We start from the raw sequence: 26722 nt of genomic DNA, 5'->3' as shown, positions 1-26722 counted from the left end.
CTGTCAGCTGTCTCACTGTCTGCTGTCTCACTGTCAGCTGTCTCACTGTCTGCTGTCTCACTGTCTGCTGTCTCACTGTCAGCTGTCTCACTGTCAGCTGTCTCACTGTCTCACTGTCTGCTGTCTCACTGTCAGCTGTCTCACTGTCTCACTGTCAGCTGTCTCACTGTCTGCTGTCTCACTGTCTGCTGTCTCACTGTCTGCTGTCTCACTGTCTCACTGTCTGCTGTCTCACTGTCTGCTGTCTCACTGTCTCACTGTCAGCTGTCTCACTGTCAGCTGTCTCACTGTCTGCTGTCTCACTGTCAGCTGTCTCACTGTCTCACTGTCAGCTGTCTCACTGTCTCACTGTCAGCTGTCTCACTGTCAGCTGTCTCACTGTCTCACTGTCAGCTGTCTCACTGTCAGCTGTCTCACTGTCTGCTGTCTCACTGTCTCACTGTCTCACTGTCTGCTGTCTCACTGTCTGCTGTCTCACTGTCAGCTGTCTCACTGTCTGCTGTCTCACTGTCTCACTGTCAGCTGTCTCACTGTCTGCTGTCTCACTGTCTCACTGTCTGCTGTCTCACTGTCTGCTGTCTGCTGTCTGCTGTCTCACTGTCAGCTGTCTCACTGTCAGCTGTCTCACTGTCTGCTGTCTCACTGTCAGCTGTCTCGCTGTCTCACTGTCTGCTGTCTGCTGTCTCACTGTCAGCTGTCTCACTGTCAGCTGTCTCACTGTCAGCTGTCTCACTGTCTGCTGTCTCACTGTCTCACTGTCAGCTGTCTCACTGTCTCACTGTCAGCTGTCTCACTGTCTCACTGTCAGCTGTCTCACTGTCTGCTGTCTCACTGTCTCACTGTCAGCTGTCTCACTGTCAGCTGTCTCACTGTCAGCTGTCTCACTGTCTGCTGTCTCGCTGTCTCACTGTCTCACTGTCTGCTGTCTGCTGTCTCACTGTCAGCTGTCTCACTGTCTCACTGTCAGCTGTCTCACTGTCAGCTGTCTCACTGTCTGCTGTCTCACTGTCAGCTGTCTCACTGTCTGCTGTCTCACTGTCTCACTGTCTCACTGTCTGCTGTCTCACTGTCAGCTGTCTCACTGTCTGCTGTCTCACTGTCAGCTGTCTCACTGTCTGCTGTCTCGCTGTCTCACTGTCTGCTGTCTCACTGTCAGCTGTCTCACTGTCAGCTGTCTCACTGTCAGCTGTCTCACTGTCAGCTTTCTCACTGTCTCACTGTCTGCTGTCTCACTGTCTCACTGTCTCACTGTCAGCTGTCTCACTGTCAGCTGTCTCACTGTCAGCTGTCTCACTGTCAGCTTTCTCACTGTCTCACTGTCTGCTGTCTCACTGTCTCACTGTCTCACTGTCAGCTGTCTCACTGTCAGCTGTCTCACTGTCTGCTGTCTCACTGTCAGCTGTCTCACTGTCTGCTGTCTCACTGTCTCACTGTCTCACTGTCTGCTGTCTCACTGTCAGCTGTCTCACTGTCTGCTGTCTCACTGTCAGCTGTCTCACTGTCTGCTGTCTCGCTGTCTCACTGTCTCACTGTCTCACTGTCTGCTGTCTCACTGTCAGCTGTCTCACTGTCAGCTGTCTCACTGTCAGCTGTCTCACTGTCAGCTTTCTCACTGTCTCACTGTCAGCTGTCTCACTGTCAGCTGTCTCACTGTCAGCTTTCTCACTGTCAGCTTTCTCACTGTCTCACTGTCTGCTGTCTCACTGTCAGCTGTCTCACTGTCTGCTGTCTCACTGTCAGCTTTCTCACTGTCTCACTGTCTGCTGTCTCACTGTCAGCTGTCTCACTGTCTGCTGTCTCACTGTCAGCTGTCTCACTGTCTGCTGTCTCGCTGTCTCACTGTCTCACTGTCTCACTGTCAGCTGTCTCACTGTCAGCTGTCTCACTGTCTGCTGTCTCACTGTCAGCTGTCTCACTGTCTGCTGTCTCACTGTCAGCTGTCTCACTGTCAGCTGTCTCACTGTCAGCTTTCTCACTGTCAGCTTTCTCACTGTCTCACTGTCTGCTGTCTCACTGTCAGCTGTCTCACTGTCTGCTGTCTCACTGTCAGCTGTCTCACTGTCTGCTGTCTCGCTGTCTCACTGTCTCACTGTCTCACTGTCAGCTGTCTCACTGTCAGCTGTCTCACTGTCTGCTGTCTCACTGTCAGCTGTCTCACTGTCTGCTGTCTCACTGTCAGCTGTCTCACTGTCAGCTGTCTCACTGTCTGCTGCCTGTCGTCCTGCTGATTGTGTTTCTAACGATGTGTTCTTGTCTTGCAGACGTCGTGTGTGGAGAAGACGGGTAACGATGAGAAGATGCTCATCAAGGTGTTTCGCTGTCTTGGCAGCTGGTTCAACCTGGGAGTCCTGGACAGTAACTTCATGGCCAGTAACCAGCTGCTCATGGTCCTGTTTCAAGTACTGGTGAGCTCCACTGGTTGCTCTTCCTCTACGGTCACCTGAAAGGTTTACAGGGACGCTCTTTTTCCAGCCTGCAGGAAACTTATTTGATGTTTCCTGTTCTTCTGTTTTTCCAGCAGAGAGATGAAACCTCCACCAACCTCCACGAGGCGGCATCAGACTGCGTATGCTCCTCCCTCTACGCCATAGAAAACGTGGACACCAACATGGCGTTAGCTCTGCAGCTCTTTCAGGGCGTCCTGACGCTAGAAACGGCCTATCACATGGCCGTGGCCCGAGAGGACCTCGACAAGTGAGGACACACACGAGATGCCGGTTCAGATGTTTGTCAGTCTGCTGTCATAGCTTTAAGTTACATTTATGTTTGACTTTTGTTGTCAGAGTGCTGAACTACTGCAGGATCTTCACCGAACTCTGTGAGACGTTTTTAGAGACGACTGTCCGGAGTCCAGGACAGGGTATGGGGGACCTGAGGACCCTGGAACTGCTGCTGATCTGTGCAGGACACCCTCAGTACGAGGTACGAGAACAACCACAACAGCCTCATTTCTGATTTGGTCACTGAATTCTGATCCGGATTGTGCAGATCTTTAACTGCAGATTATAATCCTGGTCTCTGTGGTCCCAGTCTTGTAGCTCCTGATCTTGTAATCATGGTCTCTATTTGTTCGGGTGTCTGTGGTCCAGGTTGTGGAGATCTCCTTTAACTTCTGGTACCGTCTGGGAGAGCACTTGTATAAGATCAACGATGCAGCTCTTCATAGCATCTTCAGACCATACATCCAGAGACTTCTGCACTGTTTGGCCCGACACTGTCAGCTGGATCCAGACCATGTAAGAGACCTGATCTGGTCTACACAGAACCTGATAACATGAGTCTGTTTTTATCATCCAGTGACGGCTGGAATACTCTGGAGTCAGTGAAATTGTATAAAAGTACCGTTAGTTTCAAGTGTATTTAAGATAAATATGTAAAGTGTAACAGCTGACGTCAGTACGATGTTTTCACCCCACAGGAAGGAATCCCAGAGGACACCGATGACTTCGGGGAGTTCAGGATGAGAGTGTCTGACCTCGTTAAAGACGTCATTTTTCTTGTCGGTTCCATGGAGTGTTTCTCTCAGGTAACTCCACAAGCAGGAAATACTCTTGATCTGATTTTGACTCAGAGCTGCTCCACAGTGAATCTGACTGTTACCCGCCTACATCCGTCTGACACCTTCTTTACTCAATTCACAATCACCTTACAAGAACAACCTCATGCTCCTCCACAAACAATCTTTTTCTGCCTCAACATCCGGTCCCTCACACCGACTCAACTTTCCAGTGAGGTCTTGGCTACCCTGCCTCCTCATAACGAATTCTCCTCGCTCTCGGTCGATGAGGCTACAGGCTCACTCTGCTCCTCGCTAGCCTCCTCTCTTAACAACCTCTGCCCTCTAACATCCAAACCTGCTCCCATAAACCCCCCAGTCCACAGCTCACTGAGATCATCAGAGAGCAAAGGATAGAAATCAGAGCAGCAGAGAGAAAATGGTGTAAATCCAGAGAGTCCACTGACCTCAGTGATTATCAGGGTCTCCCAGCATCATTCTCCTCCAGTTTAAAAACAGCTAAGACCACTTTCTATCAGAACCAGATCTGTGGCGCCTCAGACACTCAGAAAATGTTCTCTGCTTTTAACTCACTCCTCAATCCGCCTCCTCTGCCCTCCACTCTGCTCACTGCTGACATGTTCGCCTCGTTCTTTACTGGTAAGGTCTCTGCCATCAGCAACCAGTTCACTGATCCTGACCAACCCAGTCTGCAGCTGCCAGCTAACAGGGCCAAACTCTCCTCATTCTCCCTTCTGACCGAGGAGGAACTTCTGCTGGACCCTCGTCCCACTACTTGTCCACTGGACCCAAAACCATCCAACCTGCTACAGACCATTTCCCCAACAATTAACCCCGCAGTAACACACGTCATCAACTCCTCACTTACAACGGGTGTTTTCCCCGCTGCATTTAAGCAAGCTTGATTCACCCCGCTGCTCAAAAAACCTGCACTCAACCCAGTCCAGGTTGAAAACTACAGACTGGTTTCACTCCTGCCCTTCCTGTCAAAATACTTCAGCGCACAGTCTTTAACCAAGTCTCTGAATTCCTTTCTGAGAACAACCTGTACGACCTGAATCAGTCCGGCTTTAAGCGCCGTCACTCTACTGAGACTGCACTCCTGTTGGTTATGGACTCACTGCGCTCAGCTAGAGCTGCTGGTCAGTCCTCAGCTCTACTGCTGCTGGATCTGTCAGCTGCCTTTGATACAGTCAACCACCAAATCCTCCTCTCCACACTCACTGAGCTTGGTATCTCAGGATCTGCCCTCCGCTGGTTCATATCCTACCTGTCAGAGAGATATTTTAGAGTATCTTGGAGGGGAGAAGTGTCCAAACTGCACAACTTATCCACAGGGGTTCCTCATGCCCACAAAAGTCTGCCTGACGCTTGGGTGTCATGATCGATGACCAACTAACCTTTAAGGTTCACGTGGCCTGAGTCGCTTGGTCGTGTCGGTTTGTCCTGTACAACATCAGGAAGATCAGACTCTACCTGTCTGAACATGCAGCACAACTCCTGGTTCAGACTCTCATAATATCACACATTGACTACTTCAACTCCTTACTGGCAGGCCTCCCTGCATGTACACTCAAACCTCTGCAGATGATCCAGAACGTGGCAGCGCATCTGGTCTTCAACCAGCCCAAAACAGAACGTCACCCTGCTGTTGATATCCCTCCACTGGCTCCCAGTTGCTGCCCGCATCAAATTCAAAACTGTGACACTCGCTTACAAATCAGCAACTAAACCAGCTCCCGCCTACCTGAACTCCCTCATTCAGGTCTACACTCCCTCCCCACCACTACGCTCTGCCAATGAAAGGTGCCTGGCACCACATAGGACCCTAAGTCACCAGCTAGACTCTTCTCCTCTGTAGTTCCCCGGTGGTGGAACGAGTTACCAAACCTGCAAAGTCCCTCTCAGTCTTTAAGAAAAGACTAAAGACCAGCTCTTCATGAACACCTCTGCACCTGATGGACTTATAAATTTAAAAAGTATTATCTGCTTCTGTGCTCTCTGTGCGTTGCCTCTGTGCACTCACATCAGACATCATATCAGACCTGAACTTAGCTTTATGGCACTCACTCATGTTGTTCTCTCCTGACAGATCCTTGTTTGTGTCGTATTAACTCTCATGTGTGCGTCTGTTTGTCCAGTCATATTCTCGGTTTAAAGACCTTATGTTTATTCTGTTATATTCTACTCTAAAAGACCAAATATATATGTAAAAAGACTTTGTTTGTTCTCAGTTATATTCTACGTTAAAAGAAGGGAACCCTCCCTGGGAAGTGACAGAAGCCGTTCTCTTCATCATGGCTGCGATTGCAAAAAGTGTCGATCCGTGAGTATCTCAAGAATCTAAAAGGCGTTTCCTCCTAAACAGGAAGGAAATTCTGTGTTGAATTGTATCTTGAAAAAAAAAAAAAAATATATATATAAACAACACAATTATTGACAGTGCTGACATATACTTGTCTTTTTTTAACATTGTGAATCTTACCTTTCAGAGAGAACAACCCGACCCTGTCGGAGGTGTTGCAGCAGGTGGTGTTGCTTCCAGAAAGCGTCCACATGGCGGTTCGTTACACGAGTATCGAGCTGGTCGGAGAGATGAGCGAAGTTGTGGACAGAAACCCAAGATTCCTTGGTATGAAAATGTCTGCAGATGTTCTTTTAATGGACGATTCTTACTAAAGACTCAATTAATCCGATTTATTCCTGTATATTTGAAGTTATAGTAACAGCTCAACAGTGTTAACATGCAGTCAGGTGTGTGGTGAGGGTGAGGCTAGTTTATCTAAATCTTTATTAGACTATCAGGGTGTTGGGTGACAAACATATTGAGAATTTGTCAGATACAAACATCTTCAAACTGCATCTTCTCATTGTGTCAGACCCGCTATGTCCAGCTTTTATTTTGTTAACCTCACTCGTCTTTCCTGTTGCAGACCCTGTGCTGAACTACTTGATGAAGGGTCTGAGGGAGAAACCTCTGGCGTCGGCAGCAGCGAAGGCGATCCACAACATCTGTTCAGTGTGCAGAGATCACATGGCTCAACACTTTCAGGGTCTGCTGGACATCGCTCGCTCCCTCGACTCCTTCGCCCTGTCCACTGAAGCTGCCGTTGGACTGCTCAAAGGTAACGCCACACCTGGTCTGTAACTCACTACACCGGTGGTGACTGGTCAAGGCAGACGGCGTCCACCAAGAGTCCAGTTCTGCTTGAGGTTTCTTCCCGTTAAAGGGGAGTTTTTCCTTGCTGCTGCTCACGGCGGAATGTTTTTAAAGTTACAGTGAAGATTCTGGTATCATGTGAAACTGCAAGACCTAAGGCATCCATTGGCACCAACCACGTTATGATAGCTTGTCAGGAAGGGAAAAACATGGAGGTAGGAGGGGGGGAGTGGAAGAGGTTAAGGAGTACGGTCTAGACCTACTCTATGTGAAAAGTGCCCTGAGATAACTTCTGTTGTGATTTGGTGCTAAATAAATTAAAATTGACTTGACTTAACCTCATTTGGTCACTCCACCTGTAGCAGGTTACATCTAGAGGTGGAGATGCATCCCGATGCAGGCGTGGACGATTCTGCATTGATTCACAAAAATGTCAGAAATTGAATCTCTAAATGTTATTTAAAAACATGAAGTTGACTTAACGAAAAGGCAAAACTCAACTGCGAGGGCAGTGCAGCTGCAGCACCTGGACAGTCCACAGCGCCACACGCTAGAGTGCATCTTCACAGAAGGCAGCGATTGCAAGCATTGTTTGAGCAAGTAAATAAAGTAAATAATTACTTTTGTGAGGGAAACATGAAGTACATTGTGAACTTTCTACGTCGTCACTCAGAGACTAACGTTAGCAGAGTGGAGCAGCGATCAGCAGTAATGAGACCAGCTGACCAACACACACTGCAGCATTAAACAACTTAAACCAACTCTGAGGTGAAGAAAATAACTCAGTGCTCAGTCTGTTTCACTCAGAAACCCTGCGGCCGCTCAGCATGTTGGACAATGATGTTTTTCCCCAGAGCTGATGGAGCAGCAGAGAAGCTGCTCTCCACTGCTGGAGACATGATGTTAATAACACAGTAGAGCAGAGAGGCTGCTCTCCACTGCTGGAGACATGATGTTAATAACACAGTAGAGCAGAGAGGCTGCTCTCTGCTGGAGACATGACGTTAATAACACAGCAGAGCAGAGAGGCTGCTCTCCACTGCTGGAGACATGATGTTAATAACACAGCGGAGCAGAAAAGCTGCTCTCCACAGACAACATGTCACAGTCTGTATTCTTATCTGTGCAGGTACAGCGCTCGTCCTTGGTCGTCTTCCTCTAGAGAAGATTGCTGAGTGTCTCAGTGACCTCTGTGCTGTTCAGGTCCTGGCTCTCAAAAAGGTCAGTGTGTGTGTGTGAGTGTGTGTGTGTGTGAGTGTGTGTGTGTGAGTGTGTGTGTGTGTGTGTGTGTGTGTGTGAGTGTGTGTGTGTGTGAGTGTGTGTGTGTGTGAGTGTGTGTGTGAGTGTGTGTGTGTGTGTGTGTGTGTGTGAGTGTGTGTGTGTGTGTGTGTGTGTGTGTGTGTGTGTGTGAGTGTGAGTGTGTGTGAGTGTGTGTGAGTGTGTGTGTGAGTGTGTGTGAGTGTGTGTGAGTGAGTGTGTGTGTGTGAGTGTGTGTGTGTTTTGTGTCTATTTGGCAGAATTAATAAACAGATAAATATCCCACAAAAAACAGTTCATGTGTTTTGTTCTTTCAGCTTCTGGCTGAAGACTCAACAAACGGTAAATCAGCTGATCCGACTGTCTGGCTTGACAGACTCGCCGTCATTTTCAGGTGAGAGTTTACCTGTTGATTTACATGTAGTCAAACTCTATTCAAACTCTATTCAAATGAATAAAGCAGCAGAGAGTAAACATGTTCACACTGTTTGTTTTTCCTTCAGACACACAAACCCCATCGTAGAGAACGGCCAGACACACCCCTGCCAGAAAGTCATCCAGGAGGTAAAACACCTGAACTCACCTGATATCAGATGACATCATCTGATAACACCTGTGGTTTACCTGGAAGACTAATTTGAATATTTTCACATAAAAAGTATTTAAATTGTACATTTTACCTTCATCATGTGACTCATCATGTGACATACCCTCTGATCTGATATTACCTGTCATTTATCACTTTACATGCAGATCTAATAAGTACTATCTTATAATATATTTGACCCGTGTCATACCTGCATCTGTACGGCTGCAACGGATCACAAAACTCACGGTTCAGATCGTATCACAGTTTTGAGTCATAGATTGGATCGTTTTTCAGATCAGAACAAAACAAAAAACGGGAGACAAATATAAGTCTGCTCTTCATCATTCTGTAAAACACTTAAAGGTCTTGAATGAAAAACAACATTCAAGTGTCCAATATTTAAACGCACAGTATGTAATATCTGCCTCTATGGGTCTCAATCAAAACAATAACAAAAAACAGTTTGATAACGGATAACGATAAGTAGTGTGGGATTATGGGACTTGTTGTCAAACAGCTTCTCCAGGTGAGGGTTACTCAAGTGTTCATTGTTTAAGATGTTTTTATCAGGAGCCGAATTACCCACAGAGGTCTCCTCCTCCAGAACAAACAGACCCAGTGATTAAAACAGGTAGAAACACTGAATAAAGTAGTTTCTTGTCAAAAATCAGTGTTTCTCTGACGCTGTTCAGCAGACACAGGATGCAACATAAAAATGTGTCTTGACTGAATAACTGAATAAAAGTCAATTTATGACAGTTTCTGGTGAACAACCATAACACGGATGTATTATCTTGTATGCGTACACTCTTGTAGACGCCATTGTAGTGGACAACCACAAGCTGACGCATGCATTTTGTGTGCATATACGTGGTAGAGGAGGTATGACACCATTGACAAGCGACCAAATGAAACAGACCGTTACCTTGATTACATTATGGATTTCTTTGGGTTTGAAAATAGTTGGAAACATTTGGGATAAATGTAAGTACACAACTTAACAAAATATATAACATAGGTCTAGTCAGTTTTAGTTACATAACAGCTTTAAATAAAATCTTGAAATATATAAAATATTCAATACTCAATTGTTAAATTAAATTGCATTATGAGGCATGATACCTTCCTCCTTTAAACACGGTAGTGAATGAAACAACAGTCTGTGTCCACATCATCAAAACCTGATAACTTACAAACATGAACACGTCTTATTCTGCAGCTTGTTGAGCGAGCCGCCAAACAAACATTCAGCGGGTAAAAGTGCACCGCTAACGTCACTAAGCAGCTAGATAGCTAATTTAATAACATTAAACAGAATGTAAAAATACCTGAATATGTCACTCTGGACCCGTTAGATGCTGGTTTGGTTGTTGCTTGTCTGTCCATGACTTTGTAGCTGCAGTAGTTTGTTTACTTTGTCTTCAATGAGACATTAAATTTTGTTGTTAATCTGCAGTTCAGATATGTGCCGAACCGTTGGGGACGATCTGTTCGGATCACCGATCAACTACCATCCTTCTGTTATATCACTACTCACCTGTAGATATCATAAGTAGTATCTGATAATATATTTGACCTGGGTCGTACCTGTATCAGAGGTCTTCACGGCCTGAAACAGACCTAAGATCTAATGCCCCAAGATCAAGTGTAAAGTCATAGAAAGAAAATAATTTGTTTATATGCTTCAAACCCAGATTTAGCTATAACATAATAACTAAAAATCCCATCACACCTCCTGTACCAAAAACAAAACCTTCTGTAGCCACCTGGGTGATAGACAGACAAAAACACATTTTACTTTTAATTTAATTTAAATTATAACAGTAAATGTAATATCTGTGAATCAAATTCCATAATTAATTTTACAGCATAAATCTTTAGTTCAGCTTCGGTTCTGTTAGAAACTTTTTCTTTTTTTTCGTCTTTGTCGACTTTTTGCATAAAACAAGACAAACAGCTGATGTTCCAGCTGGTTTTACCTCCTTTTGTCCTTTAACTTGTTCCTCACATCGATTCACTTCACTTTACATTCTCTTCTTACTCAAAACACCGTTTTCTCCTGCAATGATTGAAGCGTATGCCCTGATCATGTGACCACATCGGACACATTGACATACAGACCCAAGACCTGCAAAAAAGACACCCGACCTGATTAGACTGATTAGAATTTTGACCCGGTCCGACTCGGGTCCCAGGTCAGGTCTCGGTTCCTCAGAACCGAGTGGACCCATGAAGACCTATAACCTGCATCATGTGACTCACCTGTAGATCTGGCCGGTTCTGTCGGAGACTCTGAACACTCATCAGGCTGATAACAGGATCGTGGAGCGATGCTGTCGCTGTCTCAGGTTCGCTGTACGATGTGTCGGAAAAGGGTCCGCCTCACTGCTGCAGCCGCTGGTCACTCAGGTGAGATGCACCTGTCTGTCACACCTGTGTGTAATGAGCAGTGCAGCCTCAGGGGGGGTGCTGTGTATCTGGTTTCATAATCAATCAGTTCAGGTGATAAAACACATCCAGCAGGTCTCTTCTCCACCTGTTCATGTTGTTTCTAACTGCTTTGGATATGTTTGGATGTCAGATGGTGGGTGTGTACCAGGTGTATCCACACTCCTGCTTCCTGTACCTGGGCAGCATCCTGGTGGACGAGTATGGCATGGAGGAGGGCTGCAGGCAGGGACTGCTCGACATGTTACAGGTGAAACATGATGCAATATACAACATTAATAGTTTAAGATGCTGTTAGAGAATTAAAATGTGTTGACTACACTTTGTTTCAGTATGATTATAGTGATATTGTAGTTATATATTTCATTATATGTGATGATGTTTACTCAAATTAAACTGACCTCCCCTCCCTCCGTCAGGCTCTGTGTATGCCAACCTTCCAGCTGTTGGAGCAGCCCAATGGTCTGAGGAATCACCCCGACACTGTGGATGACCTGTTCAGACTGGCCACCAGGTGAGTAAGCACGCTCACCCGATCACATGATGTCATCCAGAGGTTTTACTGAGGAACATCCTCTGAAGTTTGTGTCTATGTGCAGGTTTGTCCAGCGGAGCCCCGTCACTTTACTCAGCAGCAGCATAATTGTTCACATCATCCAGTGCGCCATCGCCGCCACCTCATTGGACCACCGAGACGCCAACTGCAGCGTCATGAAGTTTGTCCGAGACCTCATCCACACTGGTGTCGCCAACGACGTGAGTGAATATTAGTCAGATTCTACTGTAAACTTAATTGAAAACTCAATAAAACATTCTCAGAGAACATGCAGGTTAAATGTTCTCTTTGTTCTTAATGCAGCACGAGGAGGATTTTGAGGTGAGGAAGCAGCTGATTGGTCAGGCCATGGAGCAGCACGGTCAGCAGCTCATCACTCAGCTGATGCACTCGTGTTGTTTCTGTTTGCCACCGTACACACTGCCCGATGTAGCCGAGGTTCTGTGGGAGGTCATGGTGTTCGACCGGCCGGTGAGTACACACGCTGACGCTCCAGGTGTGACACCTGTCAGTCCTCAGGTATTCTCTGATATGTGAACTATGTATTGTTGCAGACGTTCTGTCGCTGGTTAGAGAGCGCTCTGAAAGGTTTACCGAAGGAGACGTCAGGAGGAGCGGTGACAGTGACTCACAAACAGCTGACTGATTTCCACAAACAGGTCACCAGGTGAGCAACAGACGACATGAGCAACACGAGTAACATCAGCAACACGAGTAACATCAGCAACACTAGTAACATCAGCAACACGAGTAACATCAGCAACACGAGTAACATCAGCAACACTAGTAACACGAGTAACATCAGCAACACGAGTAACATCAGCAACACGAGTAACAACAGCCACGCGAGTAACAACAGCCACGCGAGTAACAACAGCCACGCGAGTAACATCAGAAACGCGAGTAACACGAGTAACACCAGCCACGCGAGTAACACCAGCCACGCGAGTAACACCAGCCACGCGAGTAACACCAGCCACGCGAGTAACACCAGAAACGCGAGTAACACGAGTAACACCAGCCACGCGAGTAACACCAGCCACGCGAGTAACACCAGCCACGCGAGTAACACCAGCCACGCGAGTAACACCAGCCACGCGAGTAACACCAGAAACGCGAGTAACACGAGTAACAACAGCCACGCGAGTAACAACAGCCACGCGAGTAACATCAGAAACGCGAGTAACACGAGTAACACCAGCCACGCGAGTAACACCAGCCACGCGAGTAACACCAGCCACGCGAGTAACACCAGCCACGCGAGTAACACCAGCCACGCGAGTAACACCAGCCACGCGAGTAACATCAGAAACGCGAGTAACACGAGTAACACCAGCCACGCGAGTAACACCAGCCACGCGAGTAACACCAGCCACGCGAGTAACACCAGCCACGCGAGTAACACCAGAAACGCGAGTAACACGAGTAACACCAGCCACGCGAGTAACACCAGCCACGCGAGTAACACGAGTAACACCAGCCACGCGAGTAACACGAGTAACAACAGCCACGCGAGTAACACGAGTAACAACAGCCACGCGAGTAACAACAGCCACGCGAGTAACAACAGCCACGCGAGTAACAACAGCCACGCGAGTAACGCGAGTAACAGCAGCCACGCGAGTAACAGCAGCCACGCGAGTAACAGCAGCCACGCGAGTAACAGCAGCCACGCGAGTAACAGCAGCCACGCGAGTAACAGCAGCCACGCGAGTAACAACAGCCACGCGAGTAACAACAGCCACGCGAGTAACAGCAGCCACGCGAGTAACAGCAGCCACGCGAGTAACAGCAGCCACGCGAGTAACAGCAGCCACGCGAGTAACAACAGCCACGCGAGTAACAACAGCCACGCGAGTAACAACAGCCACGCGAGTAACGCGAGTAACAGCAGCCACGCGAGTAACAGCAGCCACGCGAGTAACAGCAGCCACGCGAGTAACAGCAGCCACGCGAGTAACACCAGAAACGCGAGTAACACGAGTAACACCAGCCACGCGAGTAACATCAGAAACGCGAGTAACACGAGTAACACCAGCCACGCGAGTAACACGAGTAACACCAGCCACGCGAGTAACACGAGTAACACCAGCCACGCGAGTAACACAAGTAACATCAGCAACACGAGTAACGTTAGCAGTAGGGTTGTCATGATTCTCCATATCCACAATTTGAGTTGACCTTTGATTTAAAGGTCACGATTCGATTTTCATTTCAAACTTGATCATTGGTTTATGCTCAGACAGCTGTCATTTACATCTTTAAAAAGATCGGCTACATGGTATCAAGTGTGATATAACTGCCATATTTTTTTAAATGTACCACACTAAGGCCATTTAGTCAAATTTAAATAATTTATTTAAAAGGGTACTTTACAACAACAGCTTGAGTTATTCTGGTGACTTTTTGCAGCTGAGGAAACTTAAGTTTAAGTGTTGCACTTTGTAGATTGTCCCTGCACACTCGTCTCACAGCCGGCTGTACTTAGAGACCAATGTAGTCCAGCTCAGAGGACGACTGTAGCTCATAATCTACCTTACTACAGTAGGAAAGAGGTTTTGTTTGTTTTAATGTTTGGCTTATTATTGATGCAGGAAGTTTGAATCTGTCAGTACGTTTCCAACGTTAGTAAACTGTAGCATAGCCTACAAACTGTAGTTTTTCTATCAACGATGCGTTTGTTGTTTACACACCTCACGGGGAAGGTAAAACGTTGCCACACCGATGACTTCAAGGAAGCAGGAGGATTTTTCAGTTCTTTTGTTTCTCCATCATCTCTGACTGCGACAGTAGCCATGGTGTTTTGAAAAGTAATGCAGCTGGAGGCTACCAGTAAGCTACGCTGTGTCGTCTTTGAAATGTTTTCTTTCCTTCAGATGTGCATAAGTATGTCGGAGGTGGAGAGTGTTAAAGAATTGATGTAGAGCAGGTTAAGTCAAAGTAAAGAACTTGTCAGGAGACCGGGATGTCTTACGCAGGAACGTTTATTTAAGCTTGATTGAGGAGAACAGAGTTACAGTACAAGTGAAAACACTGTGCAATGCCGCTCAATTCTGCTGCCGTGTACTTCCGGACAAGAGTATTTAAATCCTTCACCAAATCATTACCCATACTACCTCCAAAAAACTTTATTTTTCACACCTCTATACCTTTATTGGTTATTGAACTATAAACAAGACACTATACTGATTTAAGTTGACTGAAGTCATGTAGTCTGACCACACAGGTCACTTTCTATCCATTCTATGAGGAGACCAGTCTGACCATATGCACAAAGCGCAGCATATCTCACCTGACTTTGGTTACTGTAGGAGACAGCCAGCCTTATCAGGACAGCTGTTTACCCCAGCCAACCTCAGTAGACAGAGAGATGAAGCACTCTGAAGTAGACAGGTCATGACCTACTGCTCCTGGGGTAGAAAATGACCAGAGAATGATCTGGGGGACGTAAATATTTCCCCCACACAGAGGAAAAAAATACAAGTGGAATCCTGCTTTTGATTTCAAAGGTCTAAATCTAACACTCATTTCAATCGATTTTCCATTTAGAATCACAATTGTGACACCACTAATCAGCATTGTCTCAGTGTGGAGCTGACAGAGTAGCGTGTTGATTGGTCGTCTCAGCAGCCTGAGGTGTCTGACAGGTGTTTGTTCAGACTTGTTGGTCTGAAGGTGGAACGCAGAAAAACTGGAGTTGAAAAAAAAAAAAAAATAAAATAAAACCAGTCGAGTTCATACTCGTCCTGGAATGGAACACCTGAGCTCCGAGGGAACACACCTGAACTTACCTGAACATCAGGGGGATGTTTTGTTTTGGTTTTATGGTAATGTTTTTACCTGATCATGGACAGGCTGCACTTAAACTGTTTTACCTGCACAATAAAATCAAACAAGTGAAACAAACCAGGTTTAATAACTAATAAAATTTGACCAAGTTCATTAATTGAAGGACAAAGATGTGACAGAGCATTAAACACAACGGATAACATCCATCTGTAACCATAGCAACAACATCAGTCTGACTAAAGAAGAATGTGTCAAACTTTCAATGTTCTTCTGTTTCTTCTTCTCTTCAGTGCTGAGGAGTGTAAACAGGTGTGTTGGGCCATCAGAGAGTTTACCAGACTGTTCCGATAGCTGCGACCTTCACTCAACACCAGGTAACACTTCACACAGGTAACACTTCACACAGGTAACACTTCACACAGGTAACACTTCACACAGGTAACACTTCACGCAGGTAACACTTCACGCAGGTAACACTTCACACAGGTAACAGTCCACACAGGTAACACTTCACACAGGTAACAGTCCACACAGGTAACACTTCACACAGGTAACACTTCACACAGGTAACACTTCACACAGGTAACACTTCACACAGGTAACAGTCCACACAGGTAACACTTCACACAGGTAACAGTCCACACAGGTAACACTTCACACAGGTAACACTTCACACAGGTAACACTTCACACAGGTAACAGTCCACACAGGTAACACTTCACACAGGTAACACTTCACACAGGTAACACTTCACACAGGTAACAGTCCACACAGGTAACACTTCACACAGTTAACACTTCACACAGGTAACACTTCACACAGGTAACACTTCACACAGGTAACACTTCACACAGGTAACAGTCCACACAGGTAACAGTCCACACAGGTAACAATTCACACAGGTAACAGTCCACACAGGTAACACTTCACACAGGTAACACTTCACACAGGTAACACTTCACACAGTTAACACTTCACACAGTTAACACTTCACACAGTTAACACTTCACACAGGTAACACTTCACACAGGTAACACTTCACACAGGTAACACTTCACCTGCCCACCAGGTGTGCATTGCATTTAGAAATGATCAAATCAGAATCCTCAGTTTATTTTTACATTCAATAACCGTCCAAGTAGAAACTGTTCCCAGTGTGTAGTCAATGTTTTTCTTCTTCGTGTTTAAAAAATGATCAATGTTTTCTTCTTCAGGTTAAATCTTTTGTTGGCCAACATTCAGAGGTGACGGCAAAAAGCTGCAACTGCAGACGAGGATCCAAAGGGACGAGATGATGATGATGGTGATGATGATGAAGATGGAGGCGGGACTTTGAATGTGGGACTGGACGAATCACTCTGAGGCGGACAGACAGTGAGGACTGATTGGACAGACTGACTGAGGAGGAGTCGACCCCCCCCCTCGACCTCACCTGCAGCAGGTGTCAGGTGGGCGGGGTCGGGTCCAGGAGGCGTTCACACAGTGAACTGATCCGGATCATCATCAGTAATAAACGGAGGATGTGCCTGGTCAACAGTTTTTAAGAGAAGATTTATTTTTTGGACTTTGGTCGTGATGTTTTTGTCCGTGCCATATAAAGAGCCAAACGATACCCCATGATGCTCTTGGCTGAGCGGCTGCCTGTGGAGGCTTAATGCTGGAGGATTTGGCGTCACCTTTGACCTTTTTAACATTTGGTTGAATTTTAGTTGTTTTGCCACAAAGTGAGACAGAGTGAACTCTGGGAAATGAGACAGAGAAACTGACACCATGACATCATCGGTGATGTAGCCTTGTTGTAAACAATAAAAAAACAACTGAAACAACAAACGACTCGTTTCAGTTTGTAGTTTTTAGTCCTGAAAGTTTGTGAAGCAGCTGCAGTTCATCAGAGATCATCACTCACCTTTCTCTGGTCAAACATGAAAACTGAATTGTCTTCCTCATGTTTGTTGATAAGTGAATGTGGAACTGACTCCTTACTGCCCTCTGTGGTCAAAGTGGCAGTTTCTCTGTCCACCACTAGTACTGAGTCCATTCAGGTCTGATCAGACGGAGCGCTCTAACACCTGAACAAGCAACACAACAGTGACGTTCCTGTTTGACCAGAGAAAGGTGAGCGATGACTGATCTCTGATGACCTGCAGCTGCTTCACACATTTCTGTTTTGTAGCTGTTTGAAATGAAAAAATCTGATGAAGTGAGAATTCAAATGTTGCTTTTCTAGAACCGACTGAAGAAAAAGAAGAAACTCTAGAATGAACATAAATCTGTCCAGCTGAAGTTAATACAAAGAGCTCATTATATTTTCAGTGACGTCTTCAAATTGTTCACACAGCCCAAAAATGTTCAGTTTAAAAAGACCGAACACAACGTACAAGACTCACATCAGAGCGGACTGAGGTTTTTAATTCATCAATAGCTTAAATGATTAATTGATTGATCTCTAACTTTTTAGCTTCAGTAACTTTTATTTGAAATGCAGAATTCTCAAACATGGAACCGTGAAATATTTCAGTTTCATTCGACACTGTAGTGAAGCTTCAAACTGTGATGTCTGTTGTGAGCAGAACTTCTTCACCTAGTTTAGTCTTAGACCATGTTCCAGACATCTGGATCAAACTTTCCTGTAAAACCAGGTTCACTCAGAAATCTGACACCATCAGGTGATGTCACTGCTGCCCTCTGGGTAATGTGATGTCATCATTACTTTGTGTTACCTTCACCTGGCGGAGCCCCCGTCTGCTGGGAGTTCACGTCCAACTGGTTTGTGTTTCTTGTCACCTGATACTCAGATCTGAACGAGGTAGAAACACATTTCTTCCTGTTGTGAATTTATATAGAGACTAAACACTGAATTATCATTGATCCTAATATTGATTAGCTGATCGAACTGACCATCTGTGGAATAAAAACCATGTGAAAGGATGGAGCTTGATCTTAATCAGCTTTATTAAAACAAAGTGAAGAAGAATGTGAAGTGGTATGAAAGAATACTGCAGCGGCGTTTATTGAAATCATCTAAAAGCAGTTTAAAACTCAGATGTGTTATTGATCAGCAACTCACTTCACATCACATTTCCTTTAGAGCTGATCAGCGGATGACTCGACGAGCTCGACTTCATCAGATTCATGTTTGTTTACTAATTAAACTTTTCTCTCCGCTGTTCCGAAGTTTATTCTGATTATTGTTGATCAATCTGTTTAAACCTTTGTAGACCAACAAATCCAGGACAGACAACCTAAAGTGATCAGGATCTCAGTTCACAGTGAGACGCTTTAGTACTGGAACCTTAACAGGAAGCGGACCTCCCTGGTCCTGGACCTGATGAGACACCCATCAGCCGTTCCCACTGTCAGAGTCCTGTTGAGGGGCCGTTTGGGGTCCAGGGCCCCTGGATGTTTTGACTCTGCAGGAGCCTCTGAAGCTCCTTGAACTGTTCTACCGTCTGGTCCTTCACGTCCGGGTTTGAGATCTGCAGCCGGATGCTGTCTGTGGACCAGTTGAGTTCTCCAGAGAACATCTCTGTGAGGATCCGAGCCACAACAGGAACCACCTGAGAACAGAGAACCATATTACAGAAGAACTAAAGACAGTCGGGTCGTCCATCTACCAGTTGATCTGTCATCTGTTTAACTCACAGTGAATACGTCAACCTTCCAAACAAGTTCAAAGTTAAAATACATGTTTGGTTTAATTTGAAAGATTTACATGTTAAATTGTCAATTCTGAGTAAAAACTGAATATTTGTGCTGAACGAACTGCATTGTGAGCTGTAAAATAATGTCAGTTAGCAAACACTGATCCCACAAAATGTCTGAGAAGTTATTGGTGTTTATTAATGTCTGAACAACAAAATGTTAGAAAGGGTCCAACATTTTGTTGCAATCCTCAAATTTGGTTTAGTGTTATCCTAAATTCCAAGATGTCCTCCCAGCTAACAGGAAGTTATTTCTATCTTAAAATATTTAAATTGTGACAAAAGAGGAATCATTAGATAGTTGATGCGTTGGTATGAGTGCCCCCCAGTGGCCGAGTGATGACTTCAACAGACTGCTAACCTGCACGATGATGAGTTTCTTCTCTTTGGGTTTCTTGTCGGGCCAGTCCTCCCCGAAACAGAAGTAGATCTCAAAGGGCGGAGGGTTCGGCGCTTCGCCCCTCTGGAACAAGATCAGCCCTGTTTGTCACACAGACGGTTTATTTTACACATGAGGCTCGAACGGATCAAAGAACCTGAACAGCAGAGAGTTAGTCATCTTGCAGGGTTAGGGGGGTTAGGGGGGTTAGGGTTAGAGGCGTTTGTCACCTTGCAGGAAGTCGTTGAGGCTGAACACTTTGATCTTCTTCTCCCTCTCCATGGGATTTGGAGGACCCTGTTCGAGTATGCCCGGTCCAGACCAGAACACTTTGCACTGACAAAGGCGGACTGCGTAGATGTCTTGCTCCCAGATCTCAAGGATCAGGCCACGGTCCATTACGTCCAGCAGGGCCTCAGTGTAGAACCGCTGCTTCTGATTCTGGATCTCAGCCGTCCCTGGAAACCGGACCTGCTGCAGGGTGATGGGTCCGAACAGTTCGACCCGCTCCGGAGACGGCTCCAGGTGTCCGAAGTACAGCCGGCAGCCCTGAGGGTTACTGACAGTCAGAGAGCCCATTGGCCAGCCGCGGTACTGGAACTTCAGGTCGAGATCCGTTACTATGGCAACACAGAGAGGACATTTATTATCACGATAAACTTCAGGTCCAGATCCGTTAGTACAGCACAGAGGTGTTGTCACTAAATAATTATACAACTGTATATAACTAGTCTTCATCAGTTCAGTCAATAAGTGAACACGTCAGTAATTATTATTTATCAAAAAGAATTTAAAGACAATTTTGATTTGATCTCAAAAATAAATGCAAATCTCATCAGATTTAGTAAAAATATATGAACCTGATGCTGTGGTCTGAACAACAGGTGTGTCCAGGTGAAGTTTCAGAAAATCTTTCAATAACACATATTCAACAGTATCAATAAATATTCTGTCACCTGTTTATCTGAGAACACCTCAGGAGCCACTTGGTGTCAGTCAGGTAGCTCTTCTGATGTAGCTAAGCTAGCAGTCTATGCCTGCTTCCAGCCTTTGTGCTAAGCTAGGCTCAAGTCACATGACGAGAAGGAACCGGTCTGTTTAGGATCAAGACTAGAACTGTGGACTCCTGAAGGCCAGGGGCGAAAGGTCAGAGGTCACACTCACGTGGGATGCTGCTCAGGAGGTCGTACTTGCAGGACTGGTTCTGGACCCCAATCGTGCCGGCCTCCATCGGGGCCAAGACAGCCGGGGGGGGCAAGGAGTTCAGGTCTTGGACGAAGCTCCCCTGATCCACCATCTGGCCCTGAGGCTGGAAGTCCTGCTGAGGGAGGTCAGAGGTCATGGGGAGGTCAGGGGTCATGGGGTGTAGCGGTACGGGGATGACGTGTGGAGGTCCGAAGGTCCCGTTGGTGGAAGTGAACTGGCTCATGTCACTGTGAGCCGGGAAGGAGGTGAAGGAGTCACTGATCCTGGGGTCTGACAACACATTACATCATCAGATTACATCATTAACCACTGTGTTTCCATGGTGACACTGAACTACACCTGTTACTCACTGATCGTGAGGTCCATCAGATTCGGCATCTGAAAAGGAAGAATCAGTGACGTCAGAAATACACGAAGAGACTTTAAACTTTAATTCCCACCTCGTCTTAATAATAATAATAATAATAATAATGATAGTAATGTAATAATAATTATAAAACATTAAGAGACTTTGTGTTTTTAAACTTTATTTCTCACCTCATCTTCATCGTCTTCAGCAGCTTCTGAAACACAAACAGAAGTTTGAGTCATTTCTTCTGAATCAAATCTGTTTCTGTTTAGTTACAACAACAGAGTCCACATCTGATTCTTCACACGACTCCATGTATGTTTGATAAAACTCAACCTTTAAACGTATGTTAAGTCTGCTGCAGGCGTCTGCTACATCTAAGACAAAACATTCAGATCCCGCCTTAAACACGCTGATAGATCAGCTCCAAACTCTATTTTCTTTTTTATTAAGCACCAAAACTAAACTATCATCCTCACAGCTTGAGTGTGAAGCTTGAAGACGTGATGAGAATCGCATTATGAGTCACGTTGGACGAGAAAATAAATGGTTTGTACGACATCAGAAGTGTTCATAGTTGCTCTGATCGGTGGAACGAGACGTTGTTTAAATACACCAAAATAAAATAAAAATAAACACCAAACATGAAAACAGAAAAATAATGACACCAAAGAAAAAAACAATAAAATGAATGAATCAGACAGTGTCATATGTTTATATATATTATCTAATACAGTGATGATGATGATGATGTTCTTCCTCTACATGTGAGTTTCAACTAAAGAGCAACTTGACTGACGTGTTTCATCTTCAGGTTCTTAATAAAGTTCCTGATGAAGGCCAAAGAGCGTCTTCACTCAGGTGAACGTCCTCACCTGCGTTGGGGGGCTGATCACAGACCTCGTAGATCTTGTACGGTTGGACCGGAGTCTCCTTCGTTCCGTCGTACTTCAGCTGAAACTCTCGGCTCTTGTTGAGGGCACAGCGAAGGTTCGCTTTCCACTTGGCAGGGTCGGGCTCGTCCACACCTTCCTGATATTTACCTGTTTCCAGAGCCCACGCCTGCAGGACACAACAGACAACACAGACACAACAGACAACACAGACACAACAGACACAACAATAAACACAGACACAACAGACACAACAATCAACACAGACACAACAGACACAACAACAATCAACACAGACACAACAATCAACACAACAGACAACACAGACACAACAATCAACACAGACACAACAGACACAACAATCAACACAGACACAACAGACAACACAACAATCAACACAGACACAACAATCAACACAGACACAACAGACACAACAATCAACACAGACACAACAATCAACACAGACACAACAGACACAACAATCAACACAGACACAACAATCAACACAGACACAACAATCAACACAGACACAACAGACACAACAATCAACACAACAAACAACACAGACACAACAATCAACACAGACACAACAGACACAACAATCAACACAGACACAACAGACACAACAATCAACACAGACACAACAGACAACACAACAATCAACACAGACACAACAGACACAACAATCAACACAGACACAACAGACGCAACAATCAACACAGACACAACAATCAACACAGACACAACAATCAACACAGACACAACAGACAACACAACAATCAACACAGACACAACAGACACAACAATCAACACAGACACAACAATCAACACAGACACAACAGACAACACAACAATCAACACAGACACAACAGACGCAACAATCAACACAAACACAACAGACACAACAATCAACACAACAAACAACACAGACACAACAATCAACACAGACACAACAGACGCAACAATCAACACAGACACAACAGACACAACAATCAACACAGACACAACAATCAACACAAACACAACAGACAACACAACAATCAACACAAACACAACAGACACAACAAACAACACAGACACAACAGACACAACAATCAACACAGACACAACAGACACAACAATCAACACAGACACAACAGACACAACAAACAACACAAACACAACAGACACAACAATCAACACAGACACAACAGACACAACAATCAACACAGACACAACAGACACAACAATCAACACAGACACAACAATCAACACAAACACAACAGACAACACAAACACAACAGACAACACAAACACAACAATCAACACAGACACAACAGACAACACAAACACAACAGACAACACAAACACAACAGACGCAACAAACAACAGACAACATAGACAAACAGTTACTATATTTAACTTCTAGTCCAGGTCTGCAGGAAACACAGTAAAGTTTATTTTACTAAAAAGTAAATAATAAATAAATAAACACTGGATTATATATATCCAGTGTTTATTTATTTATTATTATATATAGTCGTATATAATTATAATTACTATTTAACCCAACAGAACTAGGACATCAGGTCCTCCTGGAGGTCTAAAGAATAAATTACGATGATTAATAAATAATTAATTCATCTGAAGTAAAGTTCTCTCACTTCCTGTTTACTTTCTAACTTTGGCGATTTTCACCTTCATTCAGCTCCAAACGTCACTTTTCAGACTTTATGAGTCTGATTGAGCTCAGATATCAAACGTGTCAGAAACACACACTGAATATTAGCGTTAAAATTCACACGGCTGCACTTTAACAGTGAAACTAATGAAAGCAGAAGCAGCGAAAGAGGAAGTGACATCATGAGCAGGATCTGTGAAACCAGGAAATGAAACAGGCGTGTTCTTCTGTCTTTTACTGATCGTATGTGTAATGACTGGATACTGATGATGTGTGACACATAGAATATTTACCACAGAGATGTCACAATGATATTTAACACTGACTCAATGTCCACTTACTACCTTTTTCTGGAGTGTTCAACCACATCGTATGGCCTTCATCAGTGAACTAATTCTCAATCTAATTTTAGAGTAAGAAGGTTGTTTTTGTCTGTTTTTAATGTTAAACTGATGAATCAAACTTGTTCTGACTGAGATCAGCTGATATGAATTTTATCAACTGATCAAATATTCAATGAAGGAAAATAAATCTGCTGATCTAAATGATTACAAAGAAGATCTGTTACAGTCTCAGTCTCAGGGTCAGGGTTTAAGACTCAGGGTTTAAGACTCGGGGTTTAAGACTCAGGGTTTAAGGTTCGGGGTCTAAGGCTCGGGGTCTAAGGCTCGGGGTCTAAGGCTCAGGGTTTAAGGTTCGGGGTCTAAGGCTCAGGGATTAAGGCTCAGGGTTTAAGGTTCGGGGTCTAAGACTCGGGGTTTAAGGCTCAGGGTTTAAGGTTCGGGGTCTAAGGCTCGGGGTTTAAGACTCAGGGTTTAAGGCTCAGGGTTTAAGGTTCGGGGTTTAAGGTTCGGGGTCTAAGGTTTGGGGTTTAAGGCTCGGGGTTTAAGGTTCGGGGTTTAAGGCTCGGGGTTTAAGGCTCGGGGTTTAAGGTTCGGGGTCTAAGGTTCAGGGTTTAAGGTTCAGGGTTTAAGGCTCGGGGTTTAAGGTTCAGGGTTTAAGGTTCGGGGTTTAAGGTTCGGGGTCTAAGGCTCGGGGTTTAGGATCAGGTTTCGGGGTTTGATCAGACCTTGAAGATGGTGTTTTCCTCCTCGGACGTTGGCGTGTGGCGTGTTGCGTGTTTCCAGGGGATCTGGAAGAGTCGCTGGTCTGAATTGAGCCACTGTAGACCAGGATACCTGCTGCTGTTCACCTGAGCCAGCAGCCAGGGTTTCAGACGGATCCTCCGGGGCTGAACGCTCATACTGGGACCACTGCAAGGACATGATGACATCTGAGATCACTTTTACACACACACGCACACACATACACGCACGCACGCGTGTACACATACACGCACACACACACACACACACACACACACGTGTGTACACACACACACACACACACACACATACACGTGTACACACACACACACACACACACACATACACGTGTACACACACGCACACACATGCACATACACGCACGTGTGTACACACACACGCACACACACACATGCACACGCACGCACGCGTGTACACATACACACACACACACACACGTACACACACACACACACACACACTCAGCAGTTTCTCCATAAATTCTACTTTTACATTTTCAGGTTTTGTTGACGTCAGAAAGGTGAAAATTCAGCTTCATGTTGATTGTTGCAAAATATCAGAAACATTTCCAATATAATGCACCTCAGTTCACCAGCAGCACGCTGCGTGTGTGTGTGTGTGTGTGTGTGTATGTGTGTGTGTGTGTGTGTGTGTGTGTGTAAAAATGCCGCCATGTGTCATTTAATATTTGTGGCTCCACTTGGTTCCAGTAGAGGCTCTGCCATTCATTGGCCTGTTGTCATGGTGACAAGGTTTTATTTAATTAAATTTACTGTGATCAGCTGATCTGAAACAGTTCGTTAAAGTTGCCTCTGTTTGTCTGATTTACATGTTTCATATTTATAAGTTAATTTATATAAATATTCCAGTTTCATCACACAGAGGGCGAAGCTTTTCCACTCAAGCAGCTTCCTGAGCTCTTAAAGATATTATTATTATTATTATTATTATTATTATTATTATTATTATTATTATTATTACTATCATCATTGCATTACCTGAACACAGGTGAGTTTAATAAACAGTTTTATGTTTATCAGCATCACGGATGTTTACAGAGTCTCTGATAACAAACATCAGCACTGAACGTGACTTCAGGTTCTCTGAACGTTTCCTCAGTAAAACCGAGTCAGTAAGTTTGTTCCTTAAAGTTTTGGGAAGTCAGCGAGTCAGTCATGGGACCAGATCTCGCATCAGACCACGTCAGACCACATCAGACCAGAACAACTGAGGTGTTTTTCACTAGAGTACCTGAGATTTCAGGGATTTTGACGATGGACCGACCTGATCCTGACCCTGATCTTGATCCTTATCCTGATCCTGATCCCCGTCCAGGTTTGGGTCCTGGTCCCGCCGGTGACTCCGCTCGCGCGTGGTAAAAAGTGGTAATTCGGTAACAACGGTGACGTCAACAAACAAGCAAACGAAGCGCTAACGGCTGGACAAACAGACGGCCGCCGACACGAGCAGAGACTGAAGTGACAGGAACTCGGAGCTCAGAGCCGAAATGAGCCGACGAGACCCGAGTCAAGTCTGACACAATAAGAACATCCACTTCCTGTCAGACATTCACACAGAGACAAAATAAAAGCTTCTTCCCTCCTCGTGTTAAAAGTAATATTAATCTACACATTTATTATATAATCCCTCATTTATTATATAATCCCTCATTTATTATATGATCCCTCATTTATTATATAATCCCTCATTTATTATATGATCCCTCCTCGTGTTACAGTAATATTAATATTCTGGTTGAAGTATTTGAGCCACACAGTTACAGAAACTATTAGAAAAAACATTTCAAATATCTGACACTAAAATTATTTATTCTATTTTCTATATGTTTGATTTTATTCAATCATATTTCACTTTACAATAATAATAATACGATAATAATTCAGTTCCATTTTCAGATTAAAAATCTTCATTTATTGTGTTTCTCAGAAATCATAATGAGCAGATCTTCGCGAGGATCTGGGATCTTATTGGCTGTGTGTGATGTCAGAAGTCAACAGGTGACCAATCACAGCTGCTGTTAGTTTGGCAGTGAAGTTCAGTGTACATCTGCAGATTGACCTGTCTAGTCTCTTATTGTGAAGGTGTAGCAGG

General features: G+C 44.8%; 2 protein-coding genes across 4 annotated transcripts in view; one reads left to right on the top strand and one right to left on the bottom strand.

Annotated features, from left to right (window-relative positions):
• The window catches only part of tnpo3 (transportin 3), a 32071-nt gene extending 14925 nt beyond the window's left edge, over nucleotides 1-17146 (top strand). Inside the window, exons 5-23 of the mRNA XM_042402825.1 lie at nucleotides 2262-2405; nucleotides 2519-2694; nucleotides 2784-2922; nucleotides 3090-3236; nucleotides 3419-3526; nucleotides 5752-5843; nucleotides 6010-6149; nucleotides 6451-6642; nucleotides 7807-7898; nucleotides 8252-8328; nucleotides 8438-8498; nucleotides 10792-10932; nucleotides 11105-11221; nucleotides 11391-11485; nucleotides 11571-11727; nucleotides 11831-11998; nucleotides 12082-12194; nucleotides 15607-15690; nucleotides 16531-17146. Of these exons, the coding sequence (XP_042258759.1) occupies nucleotides 2262-2405; nucleotides 2519-2694; nucleotides 2784-2922; nucleotides 3090-3236; nucleotides 3419-3526; nucleotides 5752-5843; nucleotides 6010-6149; nucleotides 6451-6642; nucleotides 7807-7898; nucleotides 8252-8328; nucleotides 8438-8498; nucleotides 10792-10932; nucleotides 11105-11221; nucleotides 11391-11485; nucleotides 11571-11727; nucleotides 11831-11998; nucleotides 12082-12194; nucleotides 15607-15667 (2220 nt within the window). The 3' untranslated portion in view covers nucleotides 15668-15690; nucleotides 16531-17146. The remainder of the gene's footprint in view (nucleotides 1-2261; nucleotides 2406-2518; nucleotides 2695-2783; nucleotides 2923-3089; nucleotides 3237-3418; nucleotides 3527-5751; nucleotides 5844-6009; nucleotides 6150-6450; nucleotides 6643-7806; nucleotides 7899-8251; nucleotides 8329-8437; nucleotides 8499-10791; nucleotides 10933-11104; nucleotides 11222-11390; nucleotides 11486-11570; nucleotides 11728-11830; nucleotides 11999-12081; nucleotides 12195-15606; nucleotides 15691-16530) is intronic.
• Nucleotides 17147-18249: 1103 nt separating this feature from the next.
• irf5 (interferon regulatory factor 5) lies at nucleotides 18250-26159 on the bottom strand. 3 transcript variants are annotated; one of them, XM_042402826.1, is made up of 9 exons: nucleotides 25862-26159; nucleotides 24574-24757; nucleotides 21827-22013; nucleotides 21140-21165; nucleotides 20953-20980; nucleotides 20561-20872; nucleotides 19627-20016; nucleotides 19379-19497; nucleotides 18250-18873 (listed from the first exon to the last, which is right to left on the bottom strand). In XM_042402826.1, exons 2-9 carry the CDS (start codon nucleotides 24745-24747, stop codon nucleotides 18673-18675), a joined length of 1437 nt encoding a protein of 478 aa, XP_042258760.1. In that variant the 5' UTR covers nucleotides 24748-24757; nucleotides 25862-26159; the 3' UTR covers nucleotides 18250-18672. The 3 variants fall into 3 exon arrangements, with proteins under 3 accessions (XP_042258760.1, XP_042258762.1, XP_042258761.1); XM_042402828.1 differs by having other exon boundaries at nucleotides 21140-21162; XM_042402827.1 differs by having other exon boundaries at nucleotides 25895-26158.
• Between the last annotated feature and the right edge of the window lie 563 nt (nucleotides 26160-26722).

The sequence above is a fragment of the Thunnus maccoyii genome, chromosome 23 (assembly GCF_910596095.1).
Source record: "Thunnus maccoyii chromosome 23, fThuMac1.1, whole genome shotgun sequence".
Taxonomy (NCBI): domain Eukaryota; kingdom Metazoa; phylum Chordata; class Actinopteri; order Scombriformes; family Scombridae; genus Thunnus; species Thunnus maccoyii.
Note: the sequence above shows the minus strand (reverse complement) of the source record. Positions and strands in the feature narration are given on the sequence as shown.